The sequence below is a fragment of the Python bivittatus genome, unplaced genomic scaffold, assembly GCF_059951505.1.
Source record: "Python bivittatus isolate LINGU-HERP-01145 unplaced genomic scaffold, Pbiv_v1 ctg000080_np1212, whole genome shotgun sequence".
NCBI classification, from domain to species: Eukaryota; Metazoa; Chordata; class Lepidosauria; order Squamata; family Pythonidae; genus Python; species Python bivittatus.
In genome coordinates this window covers 35,558,825-35,578,841 of record NW_028277035.1, presented here as the reverse complement: position 1 = coordinate 35,578,841, position 20,017 = coordinate 35,558,825, and the positions used below count along the sequence as shown (strand labels likewise).

The 20,017-nt window shown below is 37.3% G+C and overlaps 1 protein-coding gene across 2 annotated transcripts in view; it reads right to left on the bottom strand.

Annotated features, from left to right (window-relative positions):
- The window catches only part of MAML1 (mastermind like transcriptional coactivator 1), a 43,497-nt gene that overhangs the window by 17,637 nt on the left and 5,843 nt on the right, over positions 1-20,017 (bottom strand). Inside the window, exon 2 of one of the 2 annotated variants that reach the window (XM_088133831.1) lies at positions 3,918-5,318. In XM_088133831.1, the coding sequence (XP_087989957.1) occupies positions 3,918-5,318 (1,401 nt within the window). The remainder of the gene's footprint in view (positions 1-3,917; positions 5,319-20,017) is intronic. The other variant, XM_088133832.1, reaches the window with a different exon arrangement.

Genomic DNA, 20,017 nt, shown 5'->3' with positions numbered 1-20,017 from the left:
TAAGCCAAATTAAAATTTGTTGCCTTAGGGAAGAAATAAACCTGTCTTGCAAGGTAAGGTAGACCAAGGAAGTTCACCAAAGGATTCGCTTTGACCAGAATCTAAGGCAACAAAGTCTCAAACAAGCCCCAAAGTTCTAGCTGTATAATGGCATTAACAATCAAGTTAGGGAAGTGTGTTAGTTTGTTTCAGAATTTTGATTTAATGCTTTTGAATACAGAGGTGGTCTCATAGATGCACAACAAGGAATCATATAGCATCAAACCCAGAACTTTAGCTTTAAATACTTTAATTGCTCCTGGGAGATAGTTGTTACCATAATCATTTGCATATTTGATAATTGCAAGGGATGCTCTTTGAGCTCCTATATTAAGTTCACTTACTTGATTAAACAAGCAAGTAAAAGATTGCAAATGGACACCTAAATGTTTAAAAGTTTTAACCTGCTCAATAAGTCTCCCATTGATCTTTCAGCCTGTTGGAAACTTCAGAAATACTAAAACTTTGTTTTAATTAATTTCAAGATGTTCTCTAGAGCAGTCAGCTGACAAAGGCATCTGCAGAGACCCACAAGTTACAGATAGAATGGCTGCATCATCAGCGTATAGGAGAACAGAGGTGGATAGTGGGCAAGAGATGGCGGATGGAATTTTGGCTCAGCAAAAACCTCAACTATGTTATTGATGTATAAATTAAACACAGTGGGGCAAGAATACATCCTTATTTAATACTCTTTTGGATTGGGATGTATTTAAATTGTGGTTTCAATTGCCACTGTGATTACTCTTTACTTGGGTGGTAATAGATGCAATGCTACTATCAGTTTAAAAAGACGAATTGAGCAATGTGGCAGCTATTTTCCTCCAGAATCTGCTACATAGTATTGAATCAAAGGTTGCTCTTAAGTCACCTGGCATAGATCCATTAAGTAGCTCCAAATCAAACTCCACTGAGAGTAAGGACCATATTAATACCAATATTTTTATATTTTAGGTTTCTCTGAGGTCATCCCAGTTGAGGAGAAAATGAGGCACTATAATGGTGAGAAAAAGTCGTGACATTAATTCCCATCATAGCATTAAAGTCACCAGTGAATATTGCTATTGAATTTGAAAACTGAGGAATTAAATCAAAGCAATCCCATCTTCTGTCAATTTGGGAGATGTGGCTATAAGGTGGGAGACAGACACTTATCAGGAGAAAACTAGTTGTGTTGACTTTTAAGGAAATAGGTGTAGCTAGTTGGTCACAATAAGGAATTAAATACCTACATACCTATCATGCTATTTCCTTTGGGGAAAGTAACTTTATGCAAAGTACAGAAAAAGAGTAAGCCAGGGGAATCACAAGACAGGCTACAGATATTTATTTCCTTTGCTCATCATGGATTTGGAGACTGAGGCTTTCATATAACATTTTAGGGTTATATGAAAGCTTTACATTTAACAGAATAAGACAGAGAAGTTATAGTCTAGGTTACTAGCCTTAACTGCACCTTTGCAACATTCAGCACTCCTTGCTAATGATATAAGTACAGCATCTTTCAGTTTTGGCTAATATGCCACAATTGCAACTAAAGCTCCAAAGCCCAGTATACTGTTGCTGGCGTCCCACCAACTAGGAAGTACTGACAACTCAGGACAGGAATTAAATTAAATACATTAATTATATAACATTTGGAAAAACAAGCGTGATAGTCCTGTTCTTGTAAATCAATGGGAAGTCGCTTATATAATGCAAAATTAGCTTACTTTGATCTTAAAATGAAGGTAACACAACAAAAAGTTGCATTGCACAAAGGATGTTTAATAAAGAATGGCTGCAATCACCTTGTTGAATGGCTGAGAAATGCCATTCAGGACTTGGAATATTAACTCTGGTCTTATCCTATATAGGTAGTCCTTGACTTATGACCACAATTGGGACTGGCGTTTCCATTGCTAAGTGATGCAGTTGTAAAACAAGATGTCACATGACCACACTGATTAGCAACTGCGATTCTGGCAGTTCTGGTTGCTGTTGTTAACTGAGAATTGCAAGTGAGCACCCACCCCAATCCAGCCACGCTCTTGGATGGGGATGGCTGAGCTTTTGTCTTCTGCTTTGTGCTATGGAAAGAAAAAAGCCAAAAGCCTAGCTTAGTCCAGCCCAGGAGTGCAGCGCAAAGGGGCATTTCACTGCGCCATGCTCTAGGAACTTTTTGCAGAGGGGCTTTTTGGCACACTGCACCCCAGGAGCTTTTTCCAAAGGGGCTTTTTGGCATGGTGCAGCTCTGGGGCTGCTTTTGGCTTTTTTTTTTTCACAGCCAAAAAATCCAGCCATGCTCCTGGGTGGGGATGGGCCAAAAAAAAAAAAAAGCCCAAAGCCCAAAGCCCAAAGCCCAAAGCCCAGCCCAGCCCAGCCCGACCAGCAGCCAAGCCAGGCAAGCCTTGCCAGCAGTGGGAGCGAGAAGACGGTGAAGGTCAGCTGGGGCAGTGGAGCACAGGGCGGCAGGGGGGCAAAAGGGGAAAGATGGGGGAGATAGGCAGGTGGGGGGGAGTTGAAGCACCCCTGCGGTTGTAAGTACAGGTGGGATGCCAAGTGACTGAATTTTGATCACGTGACCACGTGGGTGCTGCAACGACCTTAACTTCAGGTACTGGTCATCACTTTTTTCAGCACGTTGGTAACTTTGAACAGTCATTGAATGAATGATTGTAAGTTGAGGACTACCTGTAATTGTCACATTTGGGGCCAAAATCCAAAAGATTCTTATATGACTTAGGACTACTTGTTGCATGTCAAGCATATGTATTTTCTGGCTACAGAACTAGTTTTTGGAGTCTATCAAAGTATCAAGAATTGTGAAATTTTTAACTTTAGATATGGCCAAAAGAATTATTATCTAACATTGGAAAGATAAATCTCATTTGCAGTAAAGGACTATTAACATTTATTTATTTGTTATCAGAGGGGCAAGAAAGAGGAATTTTGAGCAATTGAGGCAAACTTTTTGGAGCTGTTTTATAATGGAATGTTTCAGGCTTCTTTTTCTTTCCCGGTTTAACTTTTAATGCAATCGGTATGTGTGTATTCGTGTTTCTTCTTTTGTTAATCAGATTTAGTAAAATATTACAAAACAAATATTCCATATTCCCTATTCTGTTATCCTGTCACTGGGGGCAACAGGAGAAGAGAGAAGTGAGCTATGGGAGAAGAGGGATATTAATACAAAATAATAAAAATATGTATGTCAGTGTGTTGCTCAGTAGGAGATGGTAAACACAGATATGTTGCTCAACACTTCCTTGCTTACCACAAGGTATTTATTCTCATAGGCAAACAAGAGGTAGGTAGCTAATGAAATTCCACAGCAAATGAAAACAGAAATAGTTCCCCTGCCCTCAGTTTCCTAGGGTCTTGCATGTTCACATCATCAATAACATTTAACAACGTGTGTAGGATTATGGTCATGTCTATGGAGCCTTTTCACAATTAATAAAAAGCATAAACAATTGCCAAAATTCAGCTTGTTTTCCATGCTACTAATAATGATTTTCAAAGAAAACGTTTCTATCCTGGGCACGCTGTCAGAAAAAGGAAAAAAAAACCCACAAGCAAATATCTTCATAACATACGTTGCATCCCAGTGAATAGATCTTGAACTGTATACCAATCCTGAAAAAACAATTCAGAAAGAAGAGAGAAAAACTACACATAGAGAATGCATTTTAAATCACCTTCCCTCTGAAAAGATCAAACTTTTTCAAAGGATAAAGAATAACATGTTGCTTTTTCAGTGAAAGGTTGATTTTTGTGATTCCATTATCCTCTTTACCATAAGACTACTTGTACACAATGGAGCTAACTAGCTTGTTTATTCCACTTATTCAGCCCCTCTCATTTACTATATCCAACCAGCTGCTAGAAACACTTACCTGGCTGTGTGGTACTAAGGGCCTATAAGCAATATTTCCAGATTTCTTCATTACAAATAACCCACCCTGCTCATCACTCATATGAGGCAATGTAGGTTGCTGATGTTGCTGAAGGTATGCTAACATAGAAGACTTGTTTTGTCCAGGCACTGTAACTCCTTGCCCACATTCTTTGTAATGTGAAAGAGGTTTTGTATTCCCATAATCTAGCACAGAGTTTTGATTAGATGCTGAGTTCTGATTTATGTTGCTTGCCTGATGGCTTAGCATATTTCCACCATGATAATTACCTCCTGCCCTAGGAGAACTCTTGTTTGGCATATTGGGTATCATGAGTTTTTGGTTACTGAAGTCCTGCTGGTAAACAGAAGGGCTAGTTGGATTTTCTATAGTGTATGGGACAGCCAATGGACTGTGAGAAGGTCCAGATTGCTGCCAGCTAGAAATCTGATTGGATGGATGGACCTGCTGTTGGTTCTGTAACAACTGATCTCTCTTTTGCTTAGCAGCTATTTGCTGCAGCTGTTTAGCAGATGACATCTCTTTGGCACCCCCTGCAGTTTGTCCAGATAACAATGAATTAGATAGAGGCCTCTGAACATTTTGTGCCTGGCTTGATGATTGCATCATTGACTGGTTGGGATTTTCAGACATGGACTGATTCGAAGGCTGAAATATTGTTTGAGAATTATTAACTGCTGGAGAAGCAGCAGTAACAGGGACAGAAGACGTACTAATAAATGTGCCAGCAGAGGTAGATCTGACTTGTGGAGATCCTATCTGTTCCTGTTCAAAGTCTGCTGGGGAAAATTCAGTCTTTATAATGATATCTTGTGGTAAAGGAGTTTGTGCAGTTGAATTTGAAGGATCAGCATCCTTCTTTTCCTCAAAGTCTTCAGTAAATAGGTCTTTCATATCCTCATCAGGCATTGACCTGTTAAGTTCATTCATTAGCTCCTCCCACTCTTGGTCATTAAGGTTAAGATCAGACATCAAATTGTTTTGTGATATAGAACTTCCTGGTCCCGTAATCATACAAGGAAGATCATCTGGTTCTTGTTTGAGCTCTTTATTAATAACCATAGCAAATGAATCATCAGCATCACTGCTTCCATTCAACTGAAGGCTAGAATTTGGCAGATCCTTTTTGCTTATCCCATCTAGGCCTATGGAATGTTTTCCATTAAGCTGCAAATTTTCTCCACTGGAAGGTTTGCTGTCAGGCTGGTGTAGAGGTGATACAGGAGGTATTCCATTGGAGGAGCCACTCAACCCACCAAGACTATCATCATGACACAGTTTCTTAGGCACAGGAAACATGTCCCCAAAGCCATTTGGCTGGTCGCCATTTTGAGGTGAAACAGAACTATCATGTTTCCTTTTTACAGTTTCATGAAGCTGCTGAAAGAAAAAAAAAAGTTAAGTCAGTTTAGTGTCTCAGCATAGTGTGAACACCCTAGTTTTTTAGGCTAGCTATCTTCACATCTTAGTTTTTAGGTTAGCAATCTTCCTAGAAACTACAATGAAATAACACTTCTTTTAAGCAACTATTTTATTTTTTTAAAATTAAGTTACATGATTAAAAACTATGCGCATTCTGTAGTAAATGAAATGAAGCATGTTTGCACTATGTAAAAATGTCTTTTCAAAATAAAACATTATTATTTTGGCAATATTGAGTAACTCTTCATTGACTTCATCTCCAAGGCTACTACTAAATTCTCTTGTAGCCTAGGTACCCAATGAAAAATCTAAAGGCATCCAAATTATAGCAATGCTGAACTGATCAGATGTGGAATGGGAGATGACTGAAAACATCATATAAAAGTGGAAAATAAATGTAAATAAATGGTTTAAAACATATATGCAATTATTTTGTACCCTTAAAAGCCTTATGCTAAATGAGGCAAGATGATTTCGCACATTACTCTTTCATAAAACATCCTTGTGATAAACAATTGCACAACTGCACTCACAATTTGCTCCTTGATTTAAAAGGTTACTGAGCCTTTAAGGACAGAAGAGAGTGTACTATAAGCACAGCTCACATATGACAGAACTAACATGGAGCAGAGAAACTGCATGCAATACAAATTCAGTTGTAAACAGATTACTTGGTGGGGATAACTGCTATGCATCCAAGCTAAGAGGCAAACTTCAACAAATGGATTTTTAAAGGTTATGCTTTCATAATTAAAAGATAAACAATACCTCCCATCAAACCCCCCAACTTCTAAAAGAAAGGGAAACAAAACAAATAATTAACTTTCTCTCTTCAGAATTCTTTAAAAACCATGGTATTTATTTTTGTTTCTTTATATTTACAGTTAGCAGCAGAGTTGCTTTCCTAGAAATAACAATATCTCAACACAAACAGCACTTGTCTCATAAGTCAAGTGCTAATGTACCTGATGCCTCAAAACCTCTAAGAAACCCCTACCTTCTTTTTATTAGAATTCTACCCTCTCCTTTGAGGGCAGGTGTAAATTTTATACCTGTTCATTTGAGATGTCCCTAAATCTGGCATGGACAACTACATAGTTGATCGTACTGGAAACAAAACATGAAACAACAACAATGAAAGGCTGCATCAAAACAAATATCATTTATTGCAAATTAAACAGCCATCATAAAATTACATTTCATTCTCTCCATTTTCCTTATTTTTGTTCTTTCCTGGAGCATTCTACAAAGTGACTCATTGAATCTACCTGGAAAGAGCCACAAAATCATTTCAATCTTGTCGCTGACATTATAAACTTCATTTAATATTTCTAGCCTGAGCTATAGTTCTGTGCAATGGACACTTTTAAGCACTACTTGTTCACTGAGCAACTGAACAGAATCAGCTAACAGGATTTTGGAAGTGCAGTCTGACAAGGAAGTTTAACGACTCCCTAACATGTTTTCCTTGGGAGTGAACTATGTGCACTTAGCTTATCAGAGAAGCAAACCATTACATACATCATATATATCCATCACACCATTCCCTTCTTGAATAAGCAACACAGAAAGAGTGTGAAGCAGTGATCAAAACATATAAAAAATGAAAATCTAAATCTAGATTACACCAACACCATTCACTACAGCTTCTATCCCTGCTTCCATCATGTCCATATGCCAATTCATGCAGTGACTTTTGTTCTTTCAAATTCTCATCTTTTTATAGTGATTTTATTAAAAATTACAAATACAACAATACAAACTAATACAAACTAAAAAAATAAAATAAAAATAAAAAATAGAAGAAAAGAAAAAAAGAAAAAAAGAAAAAAAATAGAAAAATAGAAAAGAAAAAATATAAAGAAATGACTTCTCCATTCATCACAACAAATATAAACAATCTAGTAACTTATCACCTTCTCTTAAAATGCAACAAATAATCTCTTCTTCCCATATCCCATCTCTTATCTATAAACAAATCCTTAAAGCCTCTCCATTTCGGTGCTGATGTCAGCAAAAGTCCATTAAGGGTTACCAAAGATAACATATCTATTTTAAGCTTGATCAGATAAACCAACTTTATATTCCTTCCTTTTACGTCTAATAATCTTGATTTTTAGTCCCTTCAAATAATGTCCTAGAGCTTGATTTCTTTCATTTTTTCTTTGTCCCTTCTCACAAAATTCTTCAAAGCTTTAACAAGCCTCTTTTGTAAATCCCATATAAAGAAAATTATCCAGGTACACACTCTGGGTTTGTTATATGTATATCCCTTTTAATTATTAAGACATCAGCTGGTTTCTTTTGTATGTCCAGTGAACCCATCTTTTTTCCATGTCATTCTTGCAGCCTGTCATTTTTAAATTCACTTTCAAATCAGTCTCAATCTTGCCAGGTAAAACTTGTTCCTCTTCCATAACATCTTTTAAACACAGAGGTACTATAGAGGTAGACACTCTTAAAATTAACTTCTCGGTCCATTGCTTCAATATGTCCAGTGTTAAAATATTTTGCTTCATTCTATATTTTTAAGTCAAATTTAAGCGTTCTTCTCCTTTAATTGTAATATTTAGTTCCCTCTAGTGTCCAATTTTTAAAGTCTTATCTTTTTTTTTTTTTAAGAATTCAAAATAAAAGCATTTTCCCACAGGAAAGATTCTTATAATTAATTCCAAAATCTTATTTCAAATTTATCTGGACCCCTAGTCCATTTGTAACTTTCTAAAACCAAAGTTTTAATCACTCTTTTGCTGTTTATTAAAAAAAAATTTTTTTTTAAGTCTTTAAACTTGTATTTAAAACTTTTTTTGCTAAGGATTGAAGGAAACTCACCTGGTGTTGTAAAACTTGTCAATCCAAAGGTTCCTAATAGCTGAAAAGCAGTTAACAAGCAATTTCCAAAAGTAATTAGAAAAGGAAGTATGCAAACCCAGTGTCCTTTTGAAGGCACTGACTGTGATTTGGGCAAGGTGGTTATTCCCTCATCTCTCAAAGCTCTAAAACCCGCCTGAGATCTCTGTCTTGGAATCTCCTTGCAAGAAGCAACTGTCTGGAGCACTGGAGGATGATCTCAAGTCCTCTCCTTGTCTGGAGAAGAATTACAAAGAGTTGGTCTACTTGTCGGTTCTTAATTCCACTGTAGTCATCGGCTCTGCTTTTTGTGTAGCCTTCTTCAGTCTGCCATTTCTTCCCCAGAAGTCCTAAATTCTCATCTTTCTCTTTTTGAGGAGCTCATCAACTCCATCCAAACATGATGGAGGTTTTTCAGGCTAATTCTTTGTATATGACTAAACCAACTGAATGTACTTTTTTTTTCATACCAGTCACTCACTTTTGTATTCAATCCACATTTATTCATCACCCATTCATTCTTGATCTTATCTCTTCTTGTTTTATCACACATACTTCTGAAGTAATCTACCCCCACAGATTCAACTTACTTTTATGTTTTACTTGATGTACCCAACTCTCACTTCCATATACCAAAGTGGGCAAAAGTACACACTTCTTTCACCAAACATTACTGTACAGTTTCTGGGACCATTTCTGAGCTATCTGCATGATTGCTGTTGGTACAAAATGGGTTGTACTTCAAAGGAACTGGTAATAATCTGGCCAAATCATACTGAGCCTCAATCAGAATGGGAAACTAAATCCTGTGCATTGTTGAAGATAAAATCCTGAAATAACAACCAAGTAAATACTTATACACTATTTCAGGAAGTGGGACAGCTGCTTTAACGGGCCTATTAAACCATTCAATAAAAGATCAGGAAGAACATTATGAGGCAAAGTTTATGACACCTATTGTTTATATAGAGCACTGGAAATAAACAGGATGAGTTTCAACTCTTAATAAATGAATAAAAATATAATTTAAAAAATATAACAGTGGCCTGATAAGATTACTTCCATGACTGGAATACCGCAATTCAAGGATACAATTTGTTCAAAAGGAAAGAAACAGTTTAAAGGCAGAACTTGCAATGTTTGTTAAAGAAATGCATATCTATACAGTAGGATATTCAAGTGAATAGAGTCAGCAATATCATATATTTGAATTAAAATAAGTGGAAGAAAGTATAAAGTCAATACTGTTTTTGTTTACTATACTATCATCTGACCAGCCAAGGAAGAGACAATGGGATATTTCAAATATGAAAACACAGTTCTTCAGAGGCATAAATAAGTAATAAAGCCAGACTTTATTCTGACATCTGTTGGGAGGCAACCTTGCCAAGCATGGTGCTTCTAAGAAATTCCTAACTTGTCTTTTTGACAACTTTTTCCTTCAAAGAATGAAGCACGCACACGTACACAAACACAAATCAGCTGCTCTTGCTATGAACCAATATGGAAGATATAGTTGAGAAAGTTAAAGTACAGAAACAAGAATTGGGAGAAATGGTTATGTAATGTTGAACGTCAGGATTTTCAGGACAGCTAACATTATGCGTCACTGAATACATACCCTGAACTTCAAGAACTGGATTTTAATAGAACAGTGATAAGGAGGATTCTATAGCAAAAAAAATTACTGAAAATAAGGGAAAGCATATAGCATATTGCTTCTCGAATTTGTTCTAACCATTTTGCCACCAGTGACCATAGGAGGCACCTGTACTTTCTTTTTTCTGTAATGTAATGTAATGAAGACAAAATTGTGTCTGTGTTCTTTTTGCTTTCCCCTCATGCTATATCCCTCTGTATTTGTGCATCCAGATGCACTGACAACATATGCTCCACTCTGGGATGTATAACTAGGAGGAGAATGGAGGAGGACTTAGAATGGAGTGGTCAGCAACATTCTAAGCAGCTGCCCAGCTGCCTTTCCCATACGGATGCGCTATGTGATTTTGGAGGCAGGGGAATGGTTTTCTCCACAGCCCCAAGCTGGATCCAGCCCATTTTCAAACTCAGTATTTTATTTTGTCAGCTTCTCCCCCATTTGGAACTGTTTTGTTCAGTTTTTGGAGTTATTCTGCTGACAGAATTCCCACCCTTTTCACACGATTTTCTTTCCAGCACTTCATTGGGTTGGAAAAAATAAAAAGGGGATCAAGAATGATGGGAGTCCTAAAAAAGGAGTTCCTAAAAGCAGAATTGAAACAATTCCTGTGAAGAAAAAAATGGAAGACAGAAGAACCCAATGTAACTTTACAAAGCTTAGAGATGATATGAACAGAGGGGACTCATACAAGAAGTGGAAAGAGGACCAGATTACCATGGAAAAGGATGTAAACGTAGCTGAGAATGTCAGAAAAGCAAAAGGTCAGAATGAGTTAAACTTGGTGAAAAATGCTAAGAGTAATAAAAGCGATATGCTCAAAATAAAAGGATACCAGCAGTAGGCTGCAAAATGTTAACAAGTAGTAAAGAAAAGGCAGAATTACTCAACTCCTATTTTGGCTCAGTTTTCTCCTATAAGAGAGTATGAGTTCCACCAGGAAATTGTGATGTGGCAGAACTGAAATTGAGACTGATAGATATGTAGTGAGGGAATATCTATTCACACTGAATATTTAAATCTCCAGGGCTAGAATAGCATCATACAATGGTACTTAAGTTTGTGAAGGCTTTTGAATTTTTAATATTTCTCCATAAATATGACCTTTATTATTTTCTACACGTCCTAAAACTAGATAGAGAACCCAATTAAACAAATGAGTTAAAAACATTATACTTGTTGATTTATTGAGGAAAACAATCCAAAGCTACATATTGGTGTGTGGCAAAAGTATGTGAACCTCTAGGATTATCAGTTCATTTGAAGGGGAAATTAAGAGTCAGGTGTTTCAATCAATGGGATGATATCAGGTGTGAATGTGGGAGGTCCCACCTTATTTCTGGATATTCACTGTCAAAGTTTGATCTCCACAACAGAGGTATGTGGAAGTGTGTCATGGCTTGAACAAAGGAGATTTCTGAGGATTTCCGAAGGACAGTAGTTGATACTCACCAGGCTGGAAAAGGTTACAAAACTATTTCTCAAGAGTTTGGATTCTACCAGTCCACTGTTGGGCAGATCGTGGACAAATGAAGGCAATTCAACACCATTGTTACAGTCTCCAGGAGTGGTCGACCAACCAAGATCACTCCAAGAGCAAGGCATGGAATATTCTGGGAGGTCTCAAAGAACCCCAGAGTAACATCTAAGGAATTAAAGGCCTCTCTTGCACTGGTGAATGTCAGCGTTCATGACAGGGTTGTAAGGAGAAAGCCACTACTGTCCAAAAAGAACACTGCTGCCCATCTAGTTTGTGAAAGACCACATGGATAAACCAGAAAGCTACTGGAAGAATATTCTGTGGATGGATGAGACCAAAATAGAATTTTTTGACTTGAATGAAAAGTGTTATGGTTGGTGAAAGGCAAACCCTACATTCCAGCATAAGAACCTTATATTGTCTGTGAAATGTGGTGGTAGCAGTATCATGCTTTGGGAATACTTTGTGACCTCTGGACCAGGATAGTTCCATTGATGAAACTATTAATTCTTAATTGTACCAGCAAATTCTATAGGACGTCAGGGTATCTGTCTGTGAACTGAAGCTCAAGAGAAAGTGGGTCATGCAGCAAGACAATGACCCAAAACACATAAGTTGTACAAGTGAAGAATGATTAAAGCAGCAGAAAGTTAATGTTTTGGAACGGCCAAGTCGAAGTCCTGACCTTAATCCTATAGAAATGTGGAAAGACCTGAAGTGGGCAGTTCATGTGAGGAAGCCCACCAACATCCTTGAGTTGAAGCTGTTCTGTAAGGAGGAATGGGCTAAACTTTCTCCAAGTCAATGTGCAGGATTAATCAACAATTATATTAGTTGCAGTTATTCCTGCCCGGGGGGCACAGCAGTTACTGAAAGCAATGATTTACATACTTTTGCCACACACCAATATGTAGCCTTCGATAATTTTCCTCAATGAATAAATGAACAAGTATAATATTTTTGACTCATTTGTTTAACTGGGTTCTCTTTATCTAGTTTTAGGACTAGTGTGGAGAACAGATCATATTTTAGGTTATATTTATGCAGAAATATTGAACATTCAAAAGGGTTCACAAACTTTGAAGCACCACTGTAGGTTTCTGAAGGAACTTCATGATAGTTTGGTGGAATCTTTACATGCTATCTTTGAGAAATCCTGACACAGTTGATATGACTAGAGGAAGACAAATGTTCCTATTTTCAAAAAGGGGGAAAGGAGGATCCAAGGAACTACAGGCCAGGCATTATAAACTGGAAAGATTAAAAAGCAGTCCATAAAGTAATTGTTCTGTAAGCATCTTAAAAACAATGCAATAGCCAATATGATTTGTCAAGAACAAGTTATTTTATACTTTTAACTGGATATGTTCCTCAGAGTACATTTTGAGATGTTGTAGATTTCAGAAAAGCATTTAACAATATGTTTCACATCATTCTAATTAGTAAGCTAATTAACTGGGGTCTGTATAGCACTACAATTGTGGATACATGACAGGTTGGAAATATATTTTCAAAGATGACAGCACTGAATGCAGAGCCACAGGATTCAATCTTGATTCCATATTCATGAAATATCTCTTTTAATTAACATTTTAATTAATATTGTGAAAGAAGAGTGGAGAGAATGCTTACCAAATTTGCAGATGGTAGAAAACAATGGAATAATAACAACAATAACAGAAGGACAATTCAGAATGATTGTGACAGGTTAAAATAGCATTTCTCAAAGTGAAGGTCACAAGGCAACAGATGAGGGGAGGCCACAAAAGAGCCAAGCTCCCTCCAGTAGGCTTATTAGTTCAATGCAAAATATGCTGATTGCAAAGCAGCACCTTTCTTAGAGGCATACATGAAGCCCGAATATACTTTAAAATAAAAAACAAAGTTTGTTTTCCTATCCCCAATGTAATTCTGCCTGGAGGGAATAAAATTCCTATGCAAGCTTCTGACCATCTGTTCTAACCACTTTGCAGAGTGAATTACAACTGAGGTGAAGTGAGGAGGGTTTCTGACTCTTGACATGACCTACCTCAATGGCTCAAAGTTTCACTACTTTCTAATCAGAGAGGCACTGAACCTTGCTTGTGATCATGGAGATGGTAGCAGATCCTTGGGGCACTCACTGCAAATGGATATACAAATAGCAAATCTGCATAACGCCATGGTACAACTAACAGAGCAACTGGACAAGGCTTGCCTCATCCAAAAGCAGTTCAACAGACTGCAGCCCAACCAATATCTCTTCATTTTCATGGAAGTTTGCCAGAGAAGTTTGAGGGAGCCCAGGATCAATTTCTGACTCTCACTCCTCAATAATGAATTGTTTATGATGGGTCAGCCAGCAGAATTTCCTACAAATCATTCCAGGTAACTTTTGAGTCCACTGAAAGAAGGAGTAGCCAAATAGGCTATACCCTGGATTGAGGGCAATGATTCATTTCTGGATAATTACCAGGATTTTAAGGAAATTTAGAATTGCACTTGACAATCAAGCAACAGCAATCTGATATATTTGCAGGCTGAAACAAGACAACTGCAGAGTTCATGAATACATACTGGGTTTTCAACTGTATGCCAGAGACATGGGGTGAAATGATCTTGCTCTGATTGATCTGTTTCAGGAAGGAATTGCTGATAAATTAAGAGATGAGTTAGTGGGATCAGGCACACTAGAGAATTTGGAAGAGTTGTTTTAATGTTGCGTGTTAAGTGATGAGTAATTGGAATAGTTCAGGCATGGGAGAAATAATAACAAGATTTTACAGCCTCTCTATTCCTCCCCTCCTTGTGGCCTCCTTGAACACCAGCACCAGAGAACCTATGCAAATAGGAGCAGTAAAAAGATCCCTATCTTCAGCAGAGAAATAGAACTTGGTTTATGTTTCAACTATGGAGTCCCAGGACACCTAATCAAGACTTGCGCTGCTAAAGTACAGACTCCTGAGTCAGCCGCAAAGTTCCACACTGCAGGGCACATAGCAAGCAAGTCCCTGAATCATTCAAAATCTTGTCTTCAGGAGATTTTGCAGGCTCCTCTCCCAAGGGAAAGAGGGCCCTTAAACAATTAAGAAGACCTCAGGCCACCAAAAGCAGGCAATTCAGCTACTCTGAAGTGCTGACAGCACTGTCTAACTGAGAGTTTGTCTTCCCTGTAAAAACTACTACTAAAAATAACAGAATTTGCCACCCAGAGTCACTTTGTGTGAGATGGGTGGCTATATAAATGTGATAGACAGAGACAGACAAAACTGCCAGTTCCAATTCCAAAGCACATGCAAGCTCATCCTATTGCTAAAAATGTATTCTGAATTTGAGTTTTGGTTTATTTGCAATAAAGCAATTTTATTTTATAAAAGTGTAAGGGTCTATCATTACTTTTTAAAATATATAGATTAAAATGTAATTACTAAATGGGGTATATTTATTTCTTGCCTAACCCCATTTTTTTTAAATGAGGAAAGTCACATCAATTAATTTACCATGTTATGGTACTGCAAAGTACGTAAACCCTGGAGTTAGAGAAATGAGCTGAAAGTAACAAATTAAATTTAACAGAGAAAAATGCTAAGTTCAATCAATCAATTTTATTGCAGTCATAAGGACAGAAATAAATGCTACATTCTTCACTTAGGAAACAGGAATCAAATACACCAAGTATAGAAAAGGGGATATTTGATTTTGTGAACTAGGTCTTTGAACAGTAGCTGATTAGAAATGGAATCAGAGTGTGATGTGGCTGTAATAATGCCATCATATTTTGCATTGGTCTGACTACCTGAATACTTTGTCCAATTTTAGGCATATCCAAACCAGAATAAATTTGGTAAAGGAGAATGAAGGGGGCTGGAATCTAAATTTATGAGAAGAAATTGAAGGAGTTGGGTACATTTAGCTTTCAAAAGAGAAGTATGCAGAGATATGTACAGTAATAGCACTCTGACCAGAAAGGGTGTCACACAAAAGGAGGTCAAATCCTCTATCATTTCAGTGTGCAGAACACAGAATTAAGTTGCAGAAAGGCAGATTTCCATTAAGAGCAGTTTGATAATGAAACCAATTATCGAGAGAAATGATGAGCTTCCCTTCACTGGCTATATTCAATTAGAGGATGGACAAGCACCTGTCACTGTTATTTTTATTTTGATTCATGCAGTAAGTACAGAATAGGACCCAGAGGCTTAAATGTTCCTTTCTACTTCTATGATAGCAAGAGATTGGTAGCGATGTGAATTGTATCACAGTTTTAGAATTGTTGATAAAGTAATGACTCCTACAAGTTGGTTTCAATTTCTAGTCAGTTCATTGATACTTCCATGCAATTTTTTTGGCAACAGTACAAAAGTGGCTTGACACTACCTATTCCAGATTTTTTTTAACTATCTAGTCTAGCCTGCAGCCATGGTATTCCTTAAGATCTCCCACCTAAGCCCAGACAAGGAAGGCCATATGCTGCCACCTGTGTCCAGCTACAATTGAGTTAGGAACCACTGGTTTCTTCATTAAGCTAATTATGTGTCAAAGGAAAGACAGATAAAGGCAATGCAATTTAGCAACCAACTCTCAACCTGTTTTTAAACTTGACATTTTAAAAAATGTGGTTGTTTTAATTTCTTATTGGGTTAAAATTATTCATCATTCAAAATACCTATATCCAACTGAAAAAATTACTTTAAGATCTTTTAAAATGAAACTATCTATATAATTTATTATATTTATTTATTTGATTGATAAAGCTACCTAACTCACAATGAGTGGGTTGCATTCATTCATAATGTATAAAACTTTCTGCCTTTTGAATTGTTGCATATTGAAATGTGTGATTTCCTACACATCAACTGTAACTTCCACCCAGAATCTTCCTTCTATCAACAGAAAGGTCCTCCTATATAACTGATTTCCAATGGGGAAAACAAGAGAAGAGACATTTTTTTACTCCTGAATTAGGACTCTCAATTAATCAGCAGTATGTGTTACTATGGGAGAGATCCTGTGATATCTTACAATGACATTTTATATTGTTCATATTATAGTACTGAATTCATTGGTAAACCAGTGACTGTTGATGTATAAAATAAAAGATAGATTTTTTTTCCTTTTCCTTCTTAGTTTGTATTTTTAGTTAGTACTTTTAATTGTGTAAAAATTCTTTTTTAAGATTAAAGATCGTTTTGTTATACAAAATAAAGATTAAAAAAATTCTTTTAAATCAATTCATTGATTTAAATTGATTTAAAAGAAGTAGGACTCTCTTAAATACCACTGAAGCTGGTGGTAGAAGGAGGGAGTCAGCACAGAATGTTTCCTTCCACCCCATTCCCAGTAATCATCCCATTGGGAAAGAGAAGCAGGAAATATGGATTTAAGCCAGTATTAATAAAAAGATGTAGAAATGTATTATCTATAGAACAACAATAAGAGAAGCTTTTATGCTATTACATTATTTGAAAGCAGATCACACTGCTGGCTCATGGCCAATTTGTGCAAACAAATTTGGTACATATTATCATTTGTTTAGACTGAATATGTTTACATATTCATTAATTGATGTTTCAATATCACAAGATAATTCAAAATCATTTTTTTCTTATTACAACTATACTTCATGAAAGCATAATACATTACCTGAGGGACCGTCTCACCTCCATCACATCAACCCGTCCCACCTGGTCAGGCAGAGAGGGCATGTTGTGGACCCTGTCAGCGAGAGAATGTTGGCTTGCAGGGCCCAGGAGGAGAGCCTTCTCTGCCATTGCCCCCGCCCTTTGGAATATTCTCCCCCCAGAGGTGCTCCCCCTTATCCTCCTGGAAAGGACAAAAGACCTGGCTCTGCCAGCTTGCGTGGGGCAACAAGAATTTTAATCAATCCTGGAGGTGGCTGGCGCCCTGATGACGGTCCCCGAGCTACTTGCCAATTAACATAAACTCTTGGACTGTATTTATTTCTTATTTATTTCGGTTTATTTTATATTGTATTTTTAACTGATTTTAGCTTCTCTGTAAACCACCCAGTTTTTTTTTTTTAAATGAGATGGATGGTGACAAATTTGATAAATAAGTAAATATTACTTTGTACTGTCTTTATAGTGCTTTCTGAAAGATCATCAGATGGCATGATTAACAACTACTGAAACTCCTTTCCAATGGAATGTTATAAATAAAGATTTGCTACAAAAAAAGATGCTACCTCCCAAGTCCAGCAGGGTCACTCAAGACCATCCCAGCTGCTCAGCTAAAACAAGCAGGCACCTATATTGGACAGCAGCAGGAAGATGCTGGAAATGGATGACCACTATAACAACAATGGCAAAGGCATTTCATATTGTGTGGGAATATGGTAAACCATTCCTGTACTTTACCAAGAAACCAATGGATACATAATGTAAAATAACTGAAGATATAGTGCTGGATGATGGGCCTTCAGTTTGGATGACACTCAGTATGCTACTGAGGAACAGCTGAGGATCTTTTGGAGAGCTTATGGTATTCATGATGTGGCTAGATTAAAGCCTTTGGGATGTCTAACTGCTGATGTTGCCATGCAGAAAAACAAAATCTGAAGTAACAAAGTCAAAATTACAGTGGGAACATGAAGTGTTAAAAAACATGAACATGGGAAAGCTCAACATAGTGAAGGATGAAATGAATCCACTACATATTCACATCTTAGGCATCAGCCAATTGAGATGGACTGGAATTGGGCACTTTCAGTCAGATCACATGGATTACTACTCAGGACGTGAAAAACAAAGAAGAAATAGTGTTGCTTGCATAATCAGGAATATAATAAGAATAGTACTTGGTTACAATGCAATCAGTGATTGAATAATATCAATTATACTTCACAGATAACTATTTAATATGACGATTATCCAAGTTTATGCTCCAATTCCTGATGCAGAAGAGGAGGTTGATGAATTTTATGATCAAGTTCAATTTGACATTGTCAGAATATGCCAGCAAGATATGCTGCTTGTGGTTGGAGACCCGGATGCCAAAATTGGAAATATTATGGAGGAAAATGCAGTTGGACTGTGTGGCCTAGGAAACAGAAATTAAGCAGGACAATTACTGTGGTACCTCGAGTTACAAATGCCTCTGAATTTTTTGTGTTACGACCAGCTCCGGCCCCAAAAATTTATCTCGTGTTGCGAACCACCTCGAGTTACGAACCGGATCCGCGGCCATTTTCCCTCCCGTGACATGTGGTCCGCGGCCATTTTCCGCCCTTGACACGTGGTCCGCGGCCATTTTCTGCCCCTGACACGTGGTCCGCAGCCATTTTCCGCCCCTGACACGTGGTCCGCGGCCATTTTTCCGCCCCGACACGTGGTCCGCGGCCATTTTTCCGCCCCGACACGTGGTCCGCGGCCATTTTTCTGCCCCTGACTCTCCCTCCAAGCAATAGCCGCCTCCCTGTCCTCCACGCCAGAACGGATTAATGGTAATTACATTGAACCTTATGGGAAAATTTGCCTTGTATTGCGACCAATTTGAGTTGCAACCAGAGTCACGGAACGGACTAAATTCGTAACTTGAGGTACCACTGTACTTACAAATTTCTGCCAATCTAATTATTTCTTCATTGCTAACAGAGTCTTCCAACAATCAAAATGGTGCCTATATACATGGACATCACCAGATACCATACACAAAAATCAAACTGACTATATTATAGTACAAGGAGATGGAAGAGTTCTGTTATAATGTTAAAGACATGGGCAGGGGCTGATTGTGGAACAGATCATGAACTGCTCATGTGCAAGTTCCAAGTTAAACTAAAGCAGAAGAAGAAAGCCAACCAGTTTCCATGATATGAATTTGGGCATATCTGGTATCACCATTTTCAAGAAGAACATCAGGAATCGCTCTGAAATCCTGAACCTCATTGATCAGGAATCAGAAGAACTGTGGAATGAACTTAAAGAAATGGTTAAGGGTGAATGTGAAAAGAGATATTAAGGAACAGAAGAAAGCAAAGTGGATGTCAGAACAAACAAAACTAATAAAGGCAAATTTCTCAGGAAGGAACTTATCAAAGAATTTCAGAGAGCTATTAGAAGAGACACGAAACAGTATTATAAAAACATCTGTAAAGACACTGAAGATGGAAACAGACACAGAGAATCAAGAAAAGTATTCCAAAAGGTCAGAGATCTATTGAGTTCAGAAGTTCCAACCTCAAATTGGTATGCTAAAGGATGGCAACGGACAGATAACAACTGATTCAAACAATATCAAACAAAAATGGACGGAGTATACTGAGTATTACCTATATGGTAAAGATATCCACATCCAAGATATCTTAGAAGATATTCCCTACTTATAAGAACCTCCAATACTAGTAGACGAAGTTAGATTAGCACTATGATCATTACTACAGGAATTGACTGAATATCTTCAGAACTCTGGCAAGCAACAGAAGAAAAATCATGATTCCATTATGAAAGTCATAATTTTTTTTCATTTCATTGTGACTGAGTATTTCATGCATGGGGAACAAATATTTCTTAGTGTTTTTATTCCTCTAACATTAATGTTTGAATCTGTCATGTAGTTCATGTACTAAATTTCCAGAATACATAATTTATTTCATGTTGAATGCTGGTGGGAAGTAAGTTAATTTCATATGAGTGATGGATGTGGTCTTTAACAAGTGATACATTTTGACTG